The 22,812-nt window shown below is 48.0% G+C and overlaps 1 protein-coding gene across 1 annotated transcript; it reads right to left on the reverse strand.

The window, feature by feature from the left end:
- Positions 1-901: 901 nt before the first annotated feature.
- LOC131266591 (ecdysone-induced protein 78C) lies at positions 902-15,869 on the reverse strand. The gene is made up of 5 exons (XM_058269169.1): positions 15,476-15,869; positions 8,916-9,188; positions 2,544-3,028; positions 2,168-2,443; positions 902-1,832 (listed from the first exon to the last, which is right to left on the reverse strand). Exons 1-5 carry the CDS (start codon positions 15,867-15,869, stop codon positions 1,449-1,451), a joined length of 1,812 nt encoding a protein of 603 aa, XP_058125152.1. The 3' UTR covers positions 902-1,448.
- Positions 15,870-22,812: the final 6,943 nt, after the last annotated feature.

Genomic DNA, 22,812 nt, shown 5'->3' on the forward strand with positions numbered 1-22,812 from the left:
GATGCAATATAAAATATATATAGATGTATAAAAAAATCTATCTCTTTAAAATATCCTTTACAACCTAGGCTACTCAATAACACGCATTGAATGCGGTATGTTTGTGTAATCGTTTTCCTGCTAAATTAAAATAAAACTCGCCTGCTAAGACATGCTCGCCTGCTAAGACGAGGCTGCCCGTGGCTAAACGGTAAAAATCGATATGCTCGAAAAACGGATGCGTTAATCGTCGGAGCCGTGGAGCTCTGGTTTCATCACATAAACGCGCCTTGTTACAGGTTGTTTTCCAACTTCGGCCTTCGGCTAGCACAATTAAAATTATCAATATACCCCGCGCGGAATGGCGAAAACTTTGCACCCCATTTTTTTTCCCCCGTTTTCCCACCGGTCGTCTGCGGTAAAGGCCAGATTCTCGGCTCTCGAACGATAGAAGAAGTAGAGATGCGCTTAAAATTAATCATCGTAAAAGTTACAGCACCAGTTTGTTCACTTAAGTTTAAAAGTCTCAATTTGCCTAGTATCTCAAAATCCGCCTCCCGCCCCCTACTCTGGTTTTGCTTCATTGCTAAGGTATTTGTAATTAATGATTGTAAGATTTCTCTACATCGGCCCCCTCATGGAGGAAGGGCCGACACATTGCTCTAGGTTGGTTGATGTATATATATCTATATATATATATAAGTTGTATTGGGATTTGACTAACTTCTAATGCAAATAACACGACACGATCCTGGTGTTCTACAACTACTTTTGCTGGTTCATCTAAGGTCCATCTAAAGTGGGTCGCTCCTAGCGCTAGCTCATAACCACATCGAGATGATAAGACGAAAAAACACGTGGATACGTTAGAAAAAGCAGCACAGTGTTCAGCATCAAGAGATGTACTCAATTCTTGGCTACATTAAGTCTTCACGGTTCTGGTGTGTATGTTATTATTTGTCGCGTTTGTGGTGGCGCTTGACATTGACTTATCAAAGACCAAATCACAGGCACACAGCCTCCTCCTGCTCTACCGAATTGAACCGGGTCTGCTTCCCGTACCACACGAAACAGATATTGCTCTTCTCGTTACTGATAAGCCGAATGGCGCTGGGAATGGCCGTTATCTAGCCGGAACCGTCGGCTTATGTGGGGTTAGTGGTGAAACAACTCGCATGGATAGTCATGATATGTCAATAGTGTATAGCTGATGTGTATGATTTAATAGTCAATATGTTCCGTTCCGCTCACTTGCGGCCACGGCCGATTGCTTCCGTTCGATACTAACGATATATCTAAGATGTAATATGCCTCTTTAAGGCTATCCACACACACACACACACACCGTCGGGTTAAAATTTCACTCGTTTCCACTGGGATTGTACCACGTCCGGATTGGTTAAGCGCGTTCACTAACAAGCGGTATCTGCGGGGTTACGCATCGAATGAATTTGGCAAATTCCGGGACTCTACTGCAAATCCTCCTCGCACTTCGGCACGTCGAATATTTCCGCAAACAGTGGCGGCAACCGGATGGTGCTCCAGTTCTTGCGGAACCACTCCAGGTGGGCCGAATGCTTCTCGCCGAGCATACGCAGCTCGTGCACCTTAGCCTCGAGGGCGGGCATAATCTGCAGCGCACCGATGCCGATGCTGTTGGCCCGCGATCGCGTGATTTGTACTCGTAGTGCCTCCGCGATGCACTCGCGCGTCTTCAGGATCACCTTCGTCTCGACCAGGCCGGGCCGGTCGGAGAGCAGGATGAGGGCCGAGTAGAGCCCGATCTCGGTGTCGCTCAGGCAGCAGCTGTTGAGGCCGCTGGTAAAGTTGAACAGCGCGTTGGTGTATTCCGGCTGGATTGGTAAGAGAAAGTAGTATGATCATCTTCATTAATCCTTTTTTTTTAAGGTGTAAACTGATTATTTATACTCATTGGTTAATGCAAGAACTGATTTGTAATTGTAAATTAATCAGGATTTTTCAAAAATACCTTATCAAAATTTAACTGTTATCGATATGAGATATTTTAAACTATTTATTGATTATGTTAAATGATATTACTTTAGCAAAACAAGTGTTCAAAACTGTTACCAAAGGAGATAAAACAGGGAACATTTTAAGCCTACTTGGTTCTCTACGGTACAAAATAATACATCACAGTAGGCTAATCTTCCACACAGTTACTCACATCATAGATCACTTCCAGCTGCTGGCGTGTGATGTAGACACCGTCGTCGAACGTCAGCGTGGACTCGTTGGTGGAGCGGGCCACGTGCGCCAGCCAGACCTCGAAGAAGCCCAGCTTGATCAGTATCAGCTGGTCGTCCTGCAGGAACTCGCCGAACCCGGGCACCCGCTTGGCGAACTCGACGATCCGCTGCACGGCCGGCGTCATCCGCATCGCGTACTGCTGCCACAGCCAGGTGCGCTGGTCCTCGAGGGTCTCGAGGGGCTGCAGCAGGAACTGCTGCGGAAGGAAGAGTACAAGGAAGCGGAGAATCGCGAAGTGAGCGGTAGTACTTTCTTCTTCTCAAACCTAAAAAAAACCACTGACGGCGACTTACGTTGTGCTTTTCGCTGTAGTTCAGCAGCGATATTCGGCTGAGCTCCTTCACCAGGTCGCTCGTGTAGGTGCAGTGGCCTCGGTGCGCTTGCGCAATGCACTGGATGATGTCGTACACGGACAGTTCTGGCGGGGTGAAAGTCAGCGAGTCGGGCAGGATCGTCGGTCCGGCCGGGTTCGTGGGGTTGCCGGCGGTGGTCGTGCTGATCTCGGTGCAGTTTGTCATGGACATGGCATTTGGTGTACTGTGGTGGTTATGGTTGATAGTTGCGTTGCTGTTGTTGTTGTTGGTGCTGCTGGTGGAAGAGGAGGTGGTGGTGGTGGCGATGTTGACTCCGATCGCCGTTCCACTCGCGCCCGTCGCACTCCCATGCAGCTGCAGCGCCACCGAAGGCGACGTGGTCGAGTTGACGCACACGTTCATGCTTTCCTCGTTGCAGCTTCCGGCTTCACGGGACTTTTTCGGCACTCGTCCATACCGTACGGCTGTGAAAAGGATAGAAACAATGCATTTAAAAAGAGTTTGATTTAAGAAAATTGTTCTTCGAATCGAAAGGATCAAAAGAAACAGTATTTTTTCTTATTTCTTCCTTATGTAATATATGAAAAACGCTGCCCTTTTTCCCAAGCAACAGTACCTTAACGTTAACAAATCGTCGGGACGTATCGTAACACCCGCACCGGAAGGGTGCATAAACATAAGTGCATATGCACTCCGGTCCGTGCCCAATCGATTATGCACCTCTCCGATGGCTTGCAGTGTTTTTCCTCTCTCGGTTCGGAGGGAAACGCGACGGAGGGAAACTCAATTTCACTTCTTTCGGCCCTCTAGAAGGTGTTTAGCGAGCGGGGTTTTTTTTTCGTAGAAAAGGCTCGCGATAGGAAAGTAAGCAAATGTCAAAATGCTGTAGAAAATGCAGATAACTGCAAGGAACTGGCGCGGTGTGTTGGAGATGCAAAAAGGCCATTTCCGCATCTATTCGACCGTTCGTTGCTTCGAGTGGCTGGAAACGGTGGATCCATCGATCGTGTGTTTGAACTTTTCCTTTTCGGTGTAGGAAAAAAGGGAGGACTAGCTAGGAGAGAGGGTTTATTTGGAAAAAAGGAGTGTGCATATATGAAGTGGTTGCGCTTTCGGAGTGAATAATGCAAACTCAAACGGACGGACGAGTTCGCAAATCGGAACGCAGATGCTGGGCCACGCCTAGGTTTTCTATAAAAAATAAAAGGTTTGGTGATTGCAAATTTAAGACTCCAACGCTTTTTGCAGTGCTTTTCAAACGAGTTTAGACAACTCTCAAGTTCATATTGTACAAAACTTCAACAATAAATGAATTGGGATCTATCAGAATATGATATATGAAGTTAAATAGTCGCGCATCAAATAGAAACGGCTTTGTTTTGTTATATAAATGCTGACAATTATTAATGCGGTTTCTACGTCTTCAAAACCACACGGAAAAATACGAAACAATGATTCATGAATCCTTTCCTTCGCAAAACAAAGTGGAACGATACTGTGGAGACGTGTTTTGCCAAACTCGTTGGGGAACTTTTAAAGTTCAGTTGACCTTTTGACAGTTCGATGCCCTGCTGGGTATGCCCTAGGAAAAGCTTGGGCCCTACAGGGCGCCATAAGGAAAGGGTTTTTGGCGAGGCACTATTGGGGGGTTGTTTTTTCTTTGTTTTACCCCATTCTGTCGTCCCACAACGTCCAACGGGGAAATGTGTCACAACAGTGCAGGTGAGTTCAAAGAACTCCCCAGCAAAAAGAAAAAGGGAGCGGAAGAATAGTGTGGTACAGGGGAATGACATAAATTGCGGAAAGAAATGGCAAACATACGTCGCGGTGCTAACGAACTTCGGTGCAACTCGCGGGAGTTGGTTGAGCATAACCACCACCCGTGAGGCTTTATGAAAATTATGCTGCGATAAATTGTCCACCCGTCCCCCATTCCCCTGCCCCCCGCCAACCGACGGGGTTCTTTATCACGTGCTTACTTTTTTCGTGTTTAGCTTTTCTTTTCGCTTTCTTGTTGGCCCAACATACACGGATACATTACGCGTTTGGAAATGTGAGCTAGTCGTTCTTTTGGTCACCCCGAGCACGTGGTTAAGGAAAACGCAACAAACGAGAGCTAGCGACGGTTGCACACGTCCAGCTCCTGGTTACGTTAGGGAAATGACGATTTTCCTTTATACTTGCTCTGCTTGCCATTTTGTTGATTGATTGTTATGCTCACGCGATCCGGTTATCGTTACAAAACACCTGGGTAGTAGATTGTGTTCCATTTTAAGTTACAAATCCACGCTCTTTTGTTTTGCAATTAATTGGCCATACTATCAGTTTCATTAACGATTTAAATTTAATTTTCCCCAATTGTTTTTAGTTTAAAAATAGTTTTCCCCATTGTTCAAAAATGGGTACTTTAATTTATTAAGTCTAAGAATAATTCATAATTCATTATGCTTAATAAAATCACTAAACATTCGGAAAAGAGGATTTGGAACAACGATACACATTTTAAAATGTCACATATTCAAATGATTGTTTTCATAGATGGAACGGAATCGTTATTACTCGTTAAACTTTGCTGCACATCACACTGCATCTTGAGCACATAACAAATCTTTGATACAATTTTAGGCACTAAACAGTTATTGTTTAAGTTTTTATTCAACTAGTACAACACTTCACTTTCACTGTTAAAATTTAGCAAACATCGATTGCACTGGAAAACTCCCGAAAATAAACTCAACCTTGCGCAACCATCGGGCTGCAACTGTTCAATGCAAATTGCACGCTTGCCTCGCCACGACTGAAGCGCCGATCGTGGGCCGGCTGGCATCGGTCCGGGCTGGATTTTTCCACGCCACGCCACGCTTTTCCCCGACCGATCCCGACGATCGCGTTGTTGACGACCGCACGCCTCCGGATCGGTGGTCCGACACGCCAAAAAACCTGCCCGCGTTCCAGCGCGGGGGGAACCATAAGAACATGCACCAGCCTTCCGTTCCCAACTCCCCACCTCCCCCCTCCTCGCCAACCGTTTTCACCATTTCGCTATCAAAACTGCAAGTGCGCAAGTGGGAATGTGGTGAAACAGAAAACCCACCGAAACCGGTGAGCAAAAATACAATCCGGAAAAGCGCACGTTTCCCTTTCCAATGTGCAAACCGCGCTATCACGACACTATCACTTTCCTTCCGCCTTTCGTCGGCTTTATGCGCACACACACAAACACACACATGCAACTAAATGCAGTTGCATTTACACCGCCCCGGTAGGAAGGGAGGAGAAGGCTTGATGCACTTGAATGCACCATTCCCCTTCCACGCGACGGTTGCTTGGGGGGGGCGGGGGGACCGAGGTAAAGACCGTGCGGAATCATGTCCTACAGTTGCGGAAGACACTTCCGGAAGCGATTATGTGCGGCACCGAAAACGGAACTGCAACGGTTTCCATCTCTCTCTCTCTCTCGCTTGCTTTCTTCGCTCATTACTCTTTCCCCTTGGCTACTATGTTTGTGTATGTGGTTGCATGTTTTCTCTGTGATGCAGCTGATGCAGCTTCCGAAGGGCCACGCCGGTTTCACCTACCCCCTTGGCTTGGAAAAGCTCCTCCCGAGTGTATGAACGACTTCTTGGGCGAGTGAATGGTAACTGTTTGGCGGTGGAATCGCAATCGCACGACAATGCATTCGAACGAAGGTGCCGGCTGCACCCTCGGGGAGGGAGCAGGGGGAGGAAGGTGCGAGGGAAAAACTTTCTCTCTCCCCGATTACGGAAATTCGAACTCGGGCAAAATATGACCGGTAAACAAAACAGGCATTGCAAGGGGGAGTGCGAAAGAGCGAAGATAAACAGAACAACTAGCTTGCATCGGTGCAATTGCAAGGGACATAAAGGAAAGAAAAGGTAAGCGGATTTTCTCCCCCTTCATCCATTGCACTTCCCCGCCATCCATTTTGTCCTCCCGGCTTTGAAGCGCCGAGTGCAGTTTTTCCCTTTGGAGCAGCACCCCAAAAGCCACGCTGCCGCCGCCGGGAAGGGAAGAAAATCCCACAAGAGTTCGCGCTCACACACAGACACACACACGCGCGTGTACCTCTTCCACGAGCCTGTATGACGACACCTCGTTGGTCACGGGTGGAAAAGTGTGCAATTGCACTTCGTGTGGCAGTGAAATCTTTCGCTCTCGCAATGAGCTGCGAGATCCGGATGATGCAGCAGCTGCACAGCAAAAGTGCATCACTGCCGGGGTTTTGGACCGCCATCTCCTTCTTGCAGACACTTTCATTCACGAGGGCCCTGTTGCTTTTACCACTCCAACCGACAACGGTAACGGTAAATTAACAAAAAGAAAGAAAAAATACTTCTTGAACCCGTGGCCCTTAAAGCCCTCCGTTCGATGCTTCCTGTTTCTGTCTCGCTTCTTTTTTCTCTTTCTCCTGAGCGGGTGGATGCAATGGAAAAGCTCCGGTGCATAAGGGCATTTTGCACGCCACTCCCAGGAACCGGTCCACGCCACCTCCCCCCGGGAAGGGGGGGGGGGGGGGTGTGGAAGTGTAAACTCTCGTTTAACCGTTTGTAATGAGTTGTTTGATATTTGTTTGGGTGGTGTTTTGCACCATTCCGTTTTCGCCCACCCCCGGGTATCGTTCGCCGTCTCCAGTGGAGGGTGGCAAAGATGATGAAAAAAAAACAAACTACCCCCCCCTCACCCCATCGCAGTGTTGGATAGTTAGTCACGTGTAGTGAGCTTTGCGTATCACCTGGCTAAGGGTAAAGGGTTTATTTGTATGTTGCACATTTTATCAATCTGCATAATGACAAACGTTTTCAACTTTTACGCTCTACGGCCCTCCGGTGGGGACATTCATTACCAAGATGTGTCACGCAAATAGGCAAGAGAAAGCCATCATGTCCTGGTTGGCTGGCACAGGAGAACTATTGTATTTCTGTCCGTTACTTAGATTGGATATGGGGAATTGGACATTATTTTCGATTCATTTTTATGTTCCGTGACATTAAATAAAATATTTTAATTTACGAAACGAACGTTAGAAGATTAAAAGGAAATTATTTTCATTTAAAAATAAAAAAGATTTTTCATGGAGATTAAGTTGTAAAATATTCCTTTGTGTTTCGATGTTTGTATATTTTTGTTTTACATGAAACAGTTTTGAAAGGAATGAAGGAGATGCCTTGAAGAAAAATCTTAAAAATTTTGGTAAGAAAAATTACTTAGAAAAACACTATGTTTGTTACACAATTGATCTGGCTTTTGATTTGTTCCGAAAAAGAAAAAAAATAGATTAATTCCATAAAAATGGATTCATAAAACACTGACATAAGGCATGGGAAAAAAACAAAAATCCTACGAGCCATAATAACCTTAGAACCTCCAAACAGAACTGGTCCAAATCGTGCTCGACATGCAAACCAATAAGAGGTACATAGTTGCTTTTCGTTTATCTGGCAGGAAACCCGGAACCCGGAAATCGGTATGATTCACAAAGGGCTCAAAAAACCGAGCCCCTTCATTATGGAGCTCCAGGTCGAAGCACCAAACGCGAAAAGTTCGCGAAAAAGGTAACGGGCTGATGAAAAACGTATAACAAACTCGACCTGGTGCAGCTTGCAGTTAAGTTGCATCGTAATGATACTCCGCCTTGTTGTGGGTTTTCTTCTTGTGGCTCCACAAGACGTGCCTCCTCCCACCGCACGGAAGCAGAAGGAAATGGGAAAAACGTAACGGCACTCGACGGCAGTCCTAAGCCGCCGTCCGTCTCGAAAAGATTATCTTAAGCTTCCCCCCCGAGAGGAGAGAGGGCATTCGCCTTTTGGGGCAGAAAAAGTGCCGCTGCATGCGATGCCTACCGTCCGGATGCAGCATTGCACCGAACCGAACTGCAGTTTTGCATTCCCTCACTCCTTTCCTTTCAGGTTCCAGGTTCGCCCATAACCACCTTCGACATCTTTGGCGGCTTAGGGTTAGTAAGCATGGCATAAGAAGCAGCTCGACTGGACAAGAGGGAAACTTTTCCTTCGATCGGTTGTCAGCCGTCGGTGGGTGGGTGGGTTGAGGAAAGAAAAGCCTCCTTCGCAAGGGGCGTGAAAATGGAAAGTTCCCTAACTCGAGGGAGGATTTGTAAACAGGCTCCAGCCGATGGCGCACCAATGGTTTCCGGTTTTTCGGGTTGTCTTTTGCCGGATTGTGAGCGTTCCACCGCTCAGTCTACAACGTTGCATAATAAAATGCCCGGTTTTATTCGAGCCGCCAGCTGTGGATTTAATCACCGACCGCTCGGGAGAACGTGACTGAGACGGAGCTGGAACTAATGAAACACTGGCGGGGAAGAACACTTACAGTCCCGGCTCATGCCCACCGAGAGACACTTCTTGAAGCGGCAGTACTGGCACCGGTTCCGATTGAGCCGGATCACCAGACACTTGCCGTCGCGCAGACACCGGTACTCGATCTGCTTCTGGATGCTGCGCCGGAAGAAGCCCTTGCAGCCCTCGCACGAGGTGACGCCGTAATGGTAGCCGGACGCCTTGTCGCCGCACACCTTGCAGGCGACGAACGTTTTGGTGGTGCTGGTCGTCGTCGAGCTGGCGTCCGAACCGGCGCACTGTTGATCTGCAAAAAAAGGTGGATAAGTTGAATCTGTTGAACTATCGATTATAACTTCAACAATCTAGTAGTCTGTAGTTATCTAGTAGACTGTGATGAAGATGCAGCAAGGATTATTTTTAATCGGTCTGTTGGTCTCGTCTGTAGTCTGTTAGTCTAGTTAGTCTAGTCTATGGTCTGTTCTGTACGTGGAATAAAAGAGGAGTGTAATAAGCGACCTATATAACCAATAGAATCTGAAGTTTGTATACTTGAATTTACGCTTAAGCTGGCTGTAGACGTCACATATTAATCTGTGCAGATCTTTGACGTCTACAGATTTCCTTTGTTCTCTCGTACCCATCGTCTGTCAAACATCCCTCCAGATATCCCGAATATCTCGAGGGATGTTGGAAATAGCTAAGGAAAGGCTGTAGACGTCAATCATCTGTGCAGATTAATATGTAACGTCTACGGCTTGCTTAACGCATGTTATTTTGAAATAGCTCATCAATTGTTGTCTCTAAAGCATGTGGTATTGACATAGCTCATCGACTGTTTTCTCTAACTCATCTCATTTCGTCCCAAGTAACATTTCCAAGACCTATTAGACTTCAACAAGTTTTATCAATGTTTTAACATGGGTGTACCAAGTCCAATTGGTTTTATAGAGGTTTCTCAGCAAGCAAAATAGTTTTAATAATTTTGACATCCTTAAAACCTTTTAAGGATAGCTATAAAACCGCTCATTAAGTCTAAAATATTAGTAGACTTGAAGAGTCTGTAAATACGCTGTTAAGTCCTTCTTAAAACCTTCTCTTAAAACCAATCAGTGATTTTAGGTCTAGAAAAGGTTTTAAGGGATGGTTTTGACAACGTTCTGTAGAGTGGGCCCTCTTACACTTAAAACGGGTTTATGAAGGTTTTATCACAGCCTTTAAGACAAAGTGTCTTTGTATTTTTTTAATACACTTTGATATTCAAGGGAATGCTCCCACTTCAAGCTTTGATGTAAATTCAAATCGAATTACGTTACGCTTCGGTCGAACCATCCAAGCCCTAGGCAACATCCGAAGGACTTGCCCGAGTCCTTTCGGTGTCCTGCAGTACCTTTCCGACGACTACGAATTCAGAAAACTTGTTTGTTTAGAATGCAATTGCATATTCATCCGCAAACCCCGCGGACAGATGAAAATTTCATGCCGGCGAACGCCATTTTCACTCCCTAACGCATCTCGGAACTACGCTTCGCCGAGGAGAGGATGCACGGCACGGTTTGAATAAATTGCCTCCAGAAATTCGGTGCGTAACGCCGCTGGCTCGGCTGCGGGAGCGAGGGTATGTGTCCATCTAACGAGCAGCGAGGGATAGGTTAGTGATGCATACGGTTTGTGCATCTTCATCATAGGTCAATGTTACGTGAACGCGCTTTGCATATGCAGAGTGGAGCGCGCCTTTTCTGCGGTCACGATCGTCTCGATCAGGCCAGCAGCAATGCCAATGCGGACGAGTTCCAGCGCTTCCGATTCTAAAAATGGTTGACATAAAGTGGATCCAAGAGAGGAATTTTTCTTAAACGGAATCGTGTACGATTTGAATAAATCTTTCCGCGCGATAGGATTTAAAAACCATTTGCATTACCTCTTTTAAATAACTTTCCGTGGTTCGATGGCACATTCTTTGTTGCAAATTGTTTACTAAAATTTTATTTTTCAACTGTGTACTAACTCCATTGTAAAATAGTTCCAAAGCAGGTCAAACCACGAAAAGTTGTTTATGATTGCCTTGTTGCATCATGCACAATGACAAAGTTATGCAACGCCAACAAACAAACAGTGCAGCGCGAGAGAAGAAAGAAAGAAAGGAAGGGAAAAAAACAAACGATCACAGCAAGCAGTGCGATTGCTTCCTTCAACTTCCTCGGAGCTTTTACCTTTTCCCAACGGTAGATTTGAAATTGAACGTAGCATGAATAACGCCATCGGCGGAACGTGCGTTCGGTGCGCGCATAGTCCGTGCGCTGTTTATGTGACCGTTGACCACCCGTTTCCTTGTGTTCCTTTTTTCTCTCCCACTCTACCTCAGCCCCCTCCCCCATAGCCCCACCGATTACAATTGCAAATATTTCGATTTAAAAAACCATTGATCCACACACGATACGCGATGGAGGATGGCCGTTAGCGAGGTGATACTATGCTGCCACCAAACGGGTGAAGGGGGGGAAGGTTTACGCGCGTTCCTAACTTCTTGTTGTTCCCTTCCTGATTCACACACACACACACACACACACACATGCCCATACTTTGCGGTGATGATTTTAGCCCCAACGGTCGGCGGGGCGCAAGCAAAGAATTGGCGAATTCGAGCACCATAAACGGGCCGAAAACGGTGGAACGGAAGGGTGGACTCAAGACGCTGCGCCCCCGATAAGGGGGGATGGTGGAGGAAAGTTCGTTGAACTTGATCTGCCCGTTTTTTGTTTTGCTACACGTTCGCGAACCATTTACGTGCATCGGCTTTAGGGCTTGGGTGGGAACGGGTGGGGTGGTGAGGGTTCGCGTGCGGCCTGATTCTTTCTTCTTTCGCGTTCTTTTCGCGAGGACGGAAAAAGGTGGAGGGGGGAAAATCGTCGAAGGGAAAAAGTTCTCTATGCCACTGCACGCTGCTGGCTCGGCGCGACGTCTTTCGTGTTTCTTTGCAGCGAATCCAGCTTTCCTGCACGCCGCTTTCCGTCCGAATCGGGTCCATTTTATACTGCGTACCGACGCGTCCAAAGCACTCGATGCTGCTCCTCATCGATCGTTCTCGTACGACATACACCGACACACACACACACACATTTAACAGCGATGGAAATCTCTTTCTTCCTTCTGGAGCTTGGCTTTGGGGGGAAAAAGGAGTGGCGGGGTTGGCCAAGGAAAATGCTCGTGTAACTGTACCGTACAACCGAAGGCTCCACCGAAACACTCGACAAATTTGCTCCGTTGCCTCATTGGGGGGGGAGCTTAAGCCGTGGTTCGAATTCGATTCGAAAGGAGACCGAAACTCCTTAACCTGCATCGGTGCATCGGATGCAGCGTTGTTGCATTGCTGGGCCTGGGGTTGTGTAACACGCAAGCAAGTTGCACTTGCCTGTGGACTCGTTAGTGTTGAAGTTCGGAAGACAGATGAAAGCTACCAACAGAGTGTTTTTCTTTTGCCTCAAAATCTTCAATTATTTCTGAGGGAAATAAAATTGGAAAAATGTTCCTCAAAAGTTTTGCTCGCTTAAATATATATAATGTATTCGTAGATAATTTAAAAGAAGTCAATCCCAAACCATCTTCAGCATAATTCGGCACACGTCTGCCCCTTCGACAGGCGACCTCTCCACGAGGAAACGGAGGCACCGGAATGAGGTGTTAGATTACACTTATTAATAAACTCATAAATTTATAACGGTACCTCGTTCTCCTAAATGTAGCAATCGGCGGGCAGCTCCGAGCTAAAAAGGAAGAAAATCGATTTGAAAAATAAAAAAACAACTCGAAATCGAGCGATCTTCTTCCATCCACGTCCAGAAATGGCCGGTTGTGCAAAGAAAACATGGACGAGCTCCTAGATATTCATCATCATCATCATCCGCACGATCTCCTCCACCAGAAGAAGAAGCAGAACTTTGCGCCCTCCACCCTTCGACACGCGAGAAGACGCTCCAAATCCCCCACCGCCACACGATCCGCCCGAAAAGGCTAATGACGGAGCGTCGCGCGGAAGAACGCAATCGTTGTGCGGATGAGCAGAGACGGCATGAAATGGGCATGAAATAAAATCAAACACAGCACACAGCCCCCGGGGGCCCTGAAAGCTCCCTCGGGCCACGTTAGATTTGGCACAACTCTAACGGCTCGCCCAACAATCGGGAGGAAGATGTGCGACCCCTCGGGGTGTATGTTTACGCCACACACGGGCGAAGGTGAAACATTGTTTGCTGAAGTAGTCCTGTCCTCCATCCAGCCAGCTTTCGCCAACGCGCGCGCGCCAAAGATCCGTCTAAGATAACGCACCGCTTGTCTTTTAATTGCACTCGTTGAAGTCGTCGCTTCGATGGCGTCTATCGAGAATCAAATCGATTGTTATTGCTTCCTTCGCTAACGAAACATACAAAAGCTGAACGCCAACAGGCTCGTCGTGTTCGAGCAACCCGCAATCCTCCCAGGATCGCGGGATGATGAATCGGTCTCCTTCGCATTCGTTCACGGAACGATGGTTGTGTCTTTGCAAAATAATGAAAGAAAGGAAACCCGAGGCAACAACATCAGCACCCGCGGATCTAACCAATCTTCCACGCGCTCCATGTCCCCCCCTAAGGGTTTAAAAACATAGGCTTCTTGAGGGGAATAGAGCGTATCTATTCCTCCTTCCTTCCTGCCAAGACCACACTCACGCTTGGAATTGGGCTCACCGAAAGCTCACTGACTCCCAGGTCCTCCAGGGGTCCTATCCCGTTACGTTAGATCGCGATCGCGAGCACATCGATCAGCGAAGCCCCCGCGTTGGTGTGCGACCATACGTGTGTGTGTGTGTGTGTGTGTATTTTTGTAACTGATGGATCCAATCGCGCGATATCATCGTGTTCCAATCAGCACAAGTCATAATTAATGAGCTATGCTCATGTACGAATTCTGTGCCAGTGGAAAGCGGAGGATCCCATCGGCAGTTCCTCCCGCCCTTGGAGTCCCGTCCCGTCCCGTCGTTTGCAGTAGTCTGCTTTGGTCTTCTATTCCTCGTTCGCTTCCATTTTTCTACTGCGCCCCCCCTTTCTTGTCACTATCTTGGGCTGTTGGCCCTGAATCGGGTAGCTGCTCCCAGCTACAGCTTCGAAAAGCACTTCGAATTATTGCCATTTGAGCAACCCAGATTACCTAATGGCGTACGCCTGGTAACGCTGCGAACCTTAAAACACACGCTCGACACGATCGAAAGAAGAAAACCAAACCCCCCGGGAGAGAGCAAGAGTGTCAGGAAACCGTTTGAAACCCCCCTGATGAACTCCGGGGCAATCCGGTTGGGAGGAAGTGGTCAACAACTCTAGGCATCGAAGAACACCAAACTCAGGAGTAAAACGACTGCACAATTTCGTGACTCTGACCGCCAAATTTCGTATGCACCACACCGATGCTGCACGTGAATTAGCATCGGTTAGTAGCGAATGTCGAGGGCAACATTACCTCAGCCTGGCCCTCGGAACATGGAACATTCCCCCCCGCCCCATTCTGGTGACGAATGCACCCCAAATTGAGTGTGCAAATCTGGGATCCGAATTTCATTACGAGGTTCCTCCCGGCCGGATGGGGGGTTTGTATACTGGGCTTGTGTAGTCCCACTCCTACCACTCCTATCCGGTCGTGGTCAAAGTACCATAAACCATTCTTGCGGGATAAATTTCGGGAGCAGCATACGCGATTGGGTATGTGCATAAATTTTCCCGACGCTCGATTCTCCGAGTTCCGAATTTCAATTCCGAGCCGGTGGTCGAAATTGGTCGCTCCCACTATTCCCAAATTCTTGAACTTTTCCGTTCGATTCCGTGGTGCAACGGGGGAGGAAGGTGGTGGAAAGAGAATGTGGATCAAGAGGCGAGAAAGAGGCGAAGTTCAACCGTTCGGTTTTGCGACGTGCCCTTACGACGTCCGATCGGCTTCCGGTGGTCAGGATTTAAAGTTCAACGGATTCATCTTGAGTACGTTTTGGTGCTAGGAGATTAACCTGGTTCTTGTCTGCTTATGGAAATATTACAACATTTTCCGGCTTTTTATTCCAAAGTCCCATCAAAACACTAACAAGTACCATGTTTTATCTGACAAGTTGCGCACTGTAATGGCAAAAACGCGTCATTGATGGCATTTCGCTTGACGATTTGACAGCTCTCAAACCTTGATTTTGGTCTTCGCCGCCTACTGGACGCAAATCGACAGCGAGACGAAAAATGCTAGATATTGAAATTGGCTTTGTGGAACGGTAATGTTACCATGCCAAAGATGATGCGTTGTTGCCATTATACAACGCAACTTGTCAGATGAAACCTGGTACTTGTTAGTGTTTTGATGGGACTTTGGAATAAAAAGCCGGGAAATGCTGTATAGTTGAGGCAAACAATTCATCAAGCACTAACGATAGGAGAAGAAATGAGCAATTAATGCCCGTTACCTAATTCCTATTTTCTATCTTTGTTCAATGAAAGATTAGAAATCTCCTTCGGAAAATAGCGGATATAAACCTCATGTAGCCTAAGAGCATTCTTTATCGCTAGATATCTTCTGAAAAGACCTTACCTCCTCGTCCTCCCGTGCAGGACCTTGCCACACCAGCGTCGTAATTCGTGGACGTTACACTCGCCTTCTCCAGGTTCGCCTGAGCCGTGGAAGAGATCAGCATGGAACAACTCGCGGAACCGACGGAGGAATTGCTTCCATTCACCAATCGCTGACTTGTGGACACCATAGTCGCCCCGGGCCGCGGACTTGGCGGAGTGTCCCGGGCGGTCGACTCACTCGACTCGTGATCACTGAATCCGCTCTGCGTGTTCGAGTCTTCGGGCGTATCGAAAAAGTGCAAATTAAACTCGGACCCCGTATCGAAGCTGACCTCCGCGAGGTCCTCGTCGATCTTGGCCAGACTCGGGCTCAGCCCGGTAGTACCGGACGCATCGAGCGCGTAGATATCCATCCCGGCCGCTCACTGTCGACCCCGGGAACCACCAACCGCCAAACGCCGTCCCGAGGGCTCGCGGGACTGCGCGGTTGCCAAATAATAAACTAACGGCGTAACTAGTAAACTTGGGGCACTTGGAATCATGGCACTTGGGTTTGCTTATGAGGGGGGGGGGCCTTCCTTGATCTTCCTACCACAATATCAACAACAACAACAGAAACCTAAAGCATGGCATGGTGAAATCACTCGAACGGCACACACGGCACACAGGACCATAGACCAACGGCGGAAAAGCGTCCTCCTACTACCAAACACGGAAACGCGACACCGCGAAGCACCCGTACTCGGCCAGAGAGAACTACGCTGCCTCGACGTCGTCGGCGCACCGCCTATCCATTCTGGCGAGAATCTTAACGCAAACTGAAACGGTGGAAGGAAAGTAAACACCGCTTAATCCAGTCGCGAGCCCCGCGGACCCGCCTGGGTTGCCGGGTTGGCCGCCGCTACGTTTACTACCGTTCGTTCGTTTCTTCGCGCGCACGGACTTGAACCTTTCCCTCCACGGGGCAAACACATACGCGCGCGCGCGCGCGGGGAAGGCGTCTTAGACGGGGGTACCTTGCGAGGTTAAGAACGTAAAAAAACAGGCAACCACCGAAGCACCGGTCGAAAGAACGAGAGACGAATAAAAAAGGTGAATCGAGGGAAAGAAAGAAAGACTTCAGCCCGGACGCGTGTGTGTGTGGTTGGGTCTTGTGGTGGACCTAACAACCGAGCCAACCGACTCTGGCCACCGTCACATCCAACGGGAATCTGCACAGCGCACGGAAGCGGCGCGATCTTGGGCCTGTCCAGAATGGATGCAAAGTTCTTCTCGGGAACGTTCCCATCATCTTGAGAGAAATGTCCCTCCCCTCTCCCTCCCTCCCTCCCACGTCTCCAGAAAGTCCTGTTACGAAAATGTGCATAAATATGCAAAATTTGGATAGCAAGGAAGAAAGATCGAGGCAGCTACCGCACGGTAAACAGTTTCTTGAATACTAGATCTGTGGATCGTTTATGGTCAATATCTAGGAAATTTTTACAAAAAATTTTAAAACTTCATTTTAATTTTGTTTTTAATCTAGGGTACTTCAATTACCAAAAATATTATTAAGAATTGCTTGTTGGGACAAAATTACTTGGGCTGAAAACGTAACGTAAATAAACGCTTTTCTAAAAGTAGTACAAAAGCAACACAAAATGAAACACCTAGCCCTTCATACGAACAGGAATAAGAATAGCAAACCTGAGCAGAAAAGGCCCGTAAGGTCAATTGTCGAATGTTGCGGATTTGGTCGGGAAAGTAGATCAGTTACGGTACCGCCGGTTTGCCGTGGCGCGGAGTTCTCACGAGCCGTGTTGAACTGTGCCGGTCGGCGGCGTTCAAGTTCAATGTTGCACCGCGGGGAGGAGGATGCAATCGGATGCACATCGCAAAAACCGAGCCGCCGGAGAGCCACCAGCATCCGAAAAGCTTCGCAACTGCACGCACTAAGAACGAATCGTAAAGAAGGGAAGATAAACGGAACGGAACGAAACGAAATGAAGGAGCGTTTGCATGGGGGGCATGTGCATTGTGTTCCGTCCTTTTTCTTTCTGCTTAAAGTTCTTCGGAGGAACGGGATCGGGTTGGACAGGTTGGTGGAGACGGTGGAAGGTGCATTCACTTCTGCATTGCTTCTCCTGGTTGGTTTCCCGCTCGCACAGCTGTGATCGCGGTCATCGAACGTGCGGATTTGCGCGGATAAGAAGAAGCTTAAGGAAGGCTAGGTTTAAGGGGAGGGACGAACGGAACCCCCACCCCCCCCGGGGTTGGTGGAGCGAATTCCGCGAATGTGTATCGCCCCCGGGGTGAGCATAAAATAAAATCCTGGAAAAACGATTTCGGAGCCCGACTTCGGAGGCCGAAGGCGTAGGGGGCATCTTGGGGGTGGTGTCTTGGGTGTTTTTTTTTCGCGATCTCTGCCTGCCAGCTTGCGTAACGCCTCAGGTCGGTGGTGCTTAAAGTCCAACGCGGGGTGATGCTGATAAAAGCGTGTACGCGCGTTACGACCGCAAAACAGAGGGCTTTCTTCTTAATCTTCTCGCGATCTGCTGGATGCTGGGGAGATCACTCCGCAGGAGTGGAAGGAGAGCGAGAGGGAGGAAAAGCAGATAAACGAGAATGACGACGATGACAAAACGACCCGTTGGGATGATGGGGCCAAAACTAGGAATGGGCACGGAATGGAACAACATAAACGCCGATGCTTACAAATGGGTACGCAAACAGACGGAGGAGAGGAGAAAAAGAAAGCAACAAAAACATAACGCATTCGATGCGAGCATTAAAAAAAAGGCCCAGGGAAGAACATGCTCATGTTTGGTGCGATAGAAAGAGATTGGGAAAAATAGGGAACGACAGAACAAGAGGGAAACAACAACAACAACAGCATCAACAGCAAACACAACGGAGGGACCTGGTACACCCTGTGCAGCCCCCTCCCGGAGAGGTCACTGACCAGGTTGGTGCGTGTGTGTGTGTTTGAGAATGATTTGGTTTTTCTCCTCCACCGAATGGTTTGGTTGTGTGTTGTTTTGGTGTGTTTTGTTGTTGTTATGCTTCCTCGATGGAAAAAGTGCATCCTTTTTTTTGCGTGCAATTAAGCTTCAACTTCTCTTGTGCAGAGAATGTCAGAATTCGGTTGGCAAAAACGGTAAGGTCATTTATGATGTGATTTTAATTCGTCATCGTACTTCTCAAATGGCTAATAAAAAATTTGCTTTCCACGCACGAATTGCTTAAACTATTTGAAAATAGGCCACTTTTATGCCTATCACGACGAACATCTTGTTCCCTTGTTTTTCATATCCCTCCCGAGCGTGAAGAATATCGTTGAACCTGCAAATGGTCTTGTCATGCCAAATATCTAAGCTTACATTTTTTCTAGCTTAAGGTTCTCTGTGACGGAACTGTTTTTCTACCTTTTCCTTCACCCATTTGCAGAACGATCATTCCAATGATCAGCCTCCCGAAAGACGTCAATTTTACCGAGTCGAAGCCAAATTTCGCCATTAATTTCCTCCCCCCGTCATCATGCCCCCACCCCAAGGCGTTCCGCTAGTTTCGAACCCGAGGGGGCAGAAAAAGCTCGCAAACATTGTTACATAATCATTTTCATCTTTCGCATAAATAGAATCAACAAACGAGCTCCGTTGCCTGCTTCGTTCGATTGTTGTAGACTACTTTGTTTTCCTCCTTTGTTGCCAATAATGAAAAGAGCTTTTCATAAAAGGGTTGAACGTGTAGAAAATCGTTCTTGGATGATCTTTACTTCCTTTCCGTTCGGTCTTTTACCCGCTCCCCACCACCACCAAAAGGCAATTCTTCAGCTTTCGTTCAAATTATTCTCCTTCATTGACCGGCGGCACGCGCAAGGAAAATGGGAGAAGGAATTTTCCAAGATATTAATCACTTAATTTTATTTATTCCCTCTCCATCGCTTGCGCTATCTTTTTTCCCCCTTTTTTTCTTCTCCATTTGATACACTTATTCGGTGTTAATTATCGTGAGATGATCGTTTAAAAACGGTGGCTCTTTAATGTTCCTCGTAACATGCCCTATTTGTAGAGCTTTTCCGTAAACAAGCTTAGTCATATAAAATTAGACACGGTAAGGTACGCGCTGCGTATGCTGATAAGAATGCACATATCAAATTGCGTGCGAAACTCGTGGGAAAACCGACCGTCGGCCATTGACCCCGCGCAATCGCACCAACCACCCCCCAGCACCCTTTCTGTTAAGAACGTCTTAGAACGTTGCGTTCCGTCCTATGCGTGAGTACACGCGAACGCGAAGGTTTAGGTGCGGGGTGTACGGGGACGTGGCTGGGGTAAGGTGCCAAAGGTGGCGTAGGGCTGTATAACGATCGCCTTCTTCTGCTCCGTGTGCCCGTGCGTAATGAGGCTTAACGCGCCGAGGGTGAATGAACTGCGTGTTCTTCGAAGACGTCGTCGTCGTCGTCGTCGTCGTCGTCGCTGTCCTCCTTCTTTCCACCCGCGTCTGTGCTCTTGGTGCTTTCTTTCTGAACCTCTTTCTTTCGGGGGGGCCTGTGTTATCTTCGTTACCCCTTTGGGGGATTGTTCTGCTTTTTGCCTCCCTTTCTTTTGGGTCGTTTTTTGGCGGACGAGGTTTTTCGCCGTTTTCCCCCCGGGCGCCGTTCTGCGGCCCTTTGCGCTTCGTTTCGATACGTGCTGTTTCCCGCTTTTTGTTCGTTTTGTTTTGTTTTGCTCGATCTTTCTTTATTTATTGTTCTCCACCGTTTAATCGCTTCTTTGCACCTTTCTCCACGCGCTGCAGGCGAGTTTGGTTGTGGAGTGTTTTTTTTCTCGATCACGATCACCCGTTTGGGGGAAGAGTGTGCAGAAGGCGGGTGTATTTAAAATTTGAAAAAGGGCATTTTCGACATCTTGATAACGCACTCGTTGGTCGATCTTCGGAAATCGAGAACGCGATTAAGCAATGACACGGAGTGGGTGGAGAATGATGGAGGGATTGGAGTATTTGATGTGTTGAAGATCAAGACACTGAATTGTTTTTATTTTCATTTTGCCTACACACAAAGCAAAGCAGAAAAAGAAAAACAGCCCCGGTAAAGCGGTAAAGAGAACACGGTGACGACGACAAAATGAGGCGCAGAATGAGGGCACCAGCAGCAAACGACGCTTAAGTGGTGGATAAGGTGTCTTTAATTATGCAATGCTGATTCTATTATGGGGTGAATTTATGTTTATCTCCTGCTAGCCTCTTTTTCGTTTTCTTTGGCACGATTCAAAGCACGTAAATAAACGGTATATTAGTGTGCTGGGTGTGTAAATGTTTTTCGTCCTGTAGTTGAGCCACCGTCAAGTTTTAACTATTTGTCTACTATTTAACGATAAGCCTCCGAATTTTTGCATTATATATTTGCATCAGAGGGTGGAAAACGACGCAATATCAACAAAATATAATTCTTTTGAAAGAATTTAAGAAAGAGTAAAAGTAAATTTAGCACCTCTCGTACCAAAAATGAAAATGTCCCAGTTTTAGTATACGCTTACCATCATTTTTGAGATCATCCAGACTCGACAGCGACGACTCGGTGGTGGTGTGCACACACATCGGAGACGGAACCGTGTCCTCCGGTGAACCGAGGCTGCATGTTGAGGACACTTCGCCGATTCGCACGATGCCGGAGCTGCTGCACTCGCCGGCAGTAGGCCCAACACCCGAGTTAAAGGCGCCTCCACCGGAACCGGTTACATGCGGCGTCGTTGTCGACGAAGCAACTGGCGAGCTGCGGCGGTGGGCGAGAGGACAGGCATAGGGCAATTAGTGCGGTGTGCTAATTTGGACCTGAAAGGAATGGCCGGAAAAGTTCACCGGCCAACAAAGCCTACAACCGCCGAGTGTCAAAAGTGAGAACAGAACGGAGGTCCCTGTTTCGCCGATCCTTTTTCCTGCTGCATCGAAGTAAACCTGTCGTGCTCTTGGACTTTTTCTCTCCAAGAGCATTTTCTTCGCCGTCTCTCTTTTCCTTCCGCTTTTTCACGCCTTCCTTTCCCTATCCCATGCCTTTTCTCCCTCTAACACACACTCTCGCACCCCACTCGCTCTCGGGCGGCTGGGAACAGAAACAAAGAAATCGTTGACCTATTTTCCGCTGATCAAAACCAGTGCAAACGGGAAATGACTTTTAACTCGTGGAAAATGGGGTCAGCAGTGGCGTGCAGGCGTGGGGTGGTGCACCAGCCCGGGGGCAGCTAAAATTATCAGCCAACGTACTTCCGTACCTTTCCGAGCTGTTTGAGTTGCTGGAGTATGGCGAAGGCTCCATGTAGATCGACCCGGCGCGAACGTGCGGCTGCGGCGTTAGTAGAATCCAAAATCAACCCTTAGAACGATCGTGACACCCGGCACAGCTCTCACATTTTCACACACTATCGAACCGCTGGTCACGGGATGCACTTCCGGGTCTCGCGGGTCAGAGTTGCTCCCACGCGAGGCTTTACTGGCCAACGTGGACGCCTACGAAACTTTACTACACTATTATCTAATCACATCGAAATCTGGAATCATACACCGTGCCAGGGAAGTTCACTGGCATCTCTCCCGCAACGCTTCGGTGATTCAGAGAAGCCTTACGAATGCAAGTTACTTGCAGTAAGCTCCGGGTGCAACAGAACACGACAGTTCGCGAGCATCGCCTCTGCTCGGCCAGGACTGCTTACTGAGCTGGCCATCACTTGACATCCTTTTCCGCGACGCCACAGCACCGCGAAACACACACACTAACGTAGCACCAAGAGTCCCCCCCTTTCCCCACTACACACACACATACTCACGTAGAGGTGCGTGCGAAAAAGGCTTACCGGCGAGCTAAAGACCCAGACTGCACCTTCTGCACGCGAGCGCCCCGTGTGAACTGTGAACTTGTTGTGCTATGCTATTCCCTTTCCGCATCGAAGTGAACATAGCGTGCATCCTAGCAGGCCGGGTACGAATTTCCCGTTCTCCTATGCTTTACGTGGTGCATCTCACCAGCCGGCTGGCCCGGTCCAGGCGATTGGGCTGCTTCACCTCTTTCGCCCAGCGAGGCCCAAAAGGAAGTGCATCGAAATGGCACGATGCTCGATCTCAATCTCTCTCTGCACACCAACATGCAACCCCCCAATCCCCGTGTGCGTGTTTTGTTTTGCTTCCATTCGTACACCGACAGCAGATGTTCGTCCTTATTTGATGTCTCTCCACCTCAGTGCTCTATCTCGTAACATTGTATCCTGGTTGGATCGGTTGCTCCTTCAGCATATAAGGCTCGCTCACGAGGGCATGCAGTGAAAGCGGTGAGAAATCGACGCGAAAATGAAACGGAAACAGAACACGACAGAGAAGGAAGGA

This window comes from Anopheles coustani, chromosome 2 (genome assembly GCF_943734705.1).
Source record: "Anopheles coustani chromosome 2, idAnoCousDA_361_x.2, whole genome shotgun sequence".
Classification (NCBI taxonomy): domain Eukaryota; kingdom Metazoa; phylum Arthropoda; class Insecta; order Diptera; family Culicidae; genus Anopheles; species Anopheles coustani.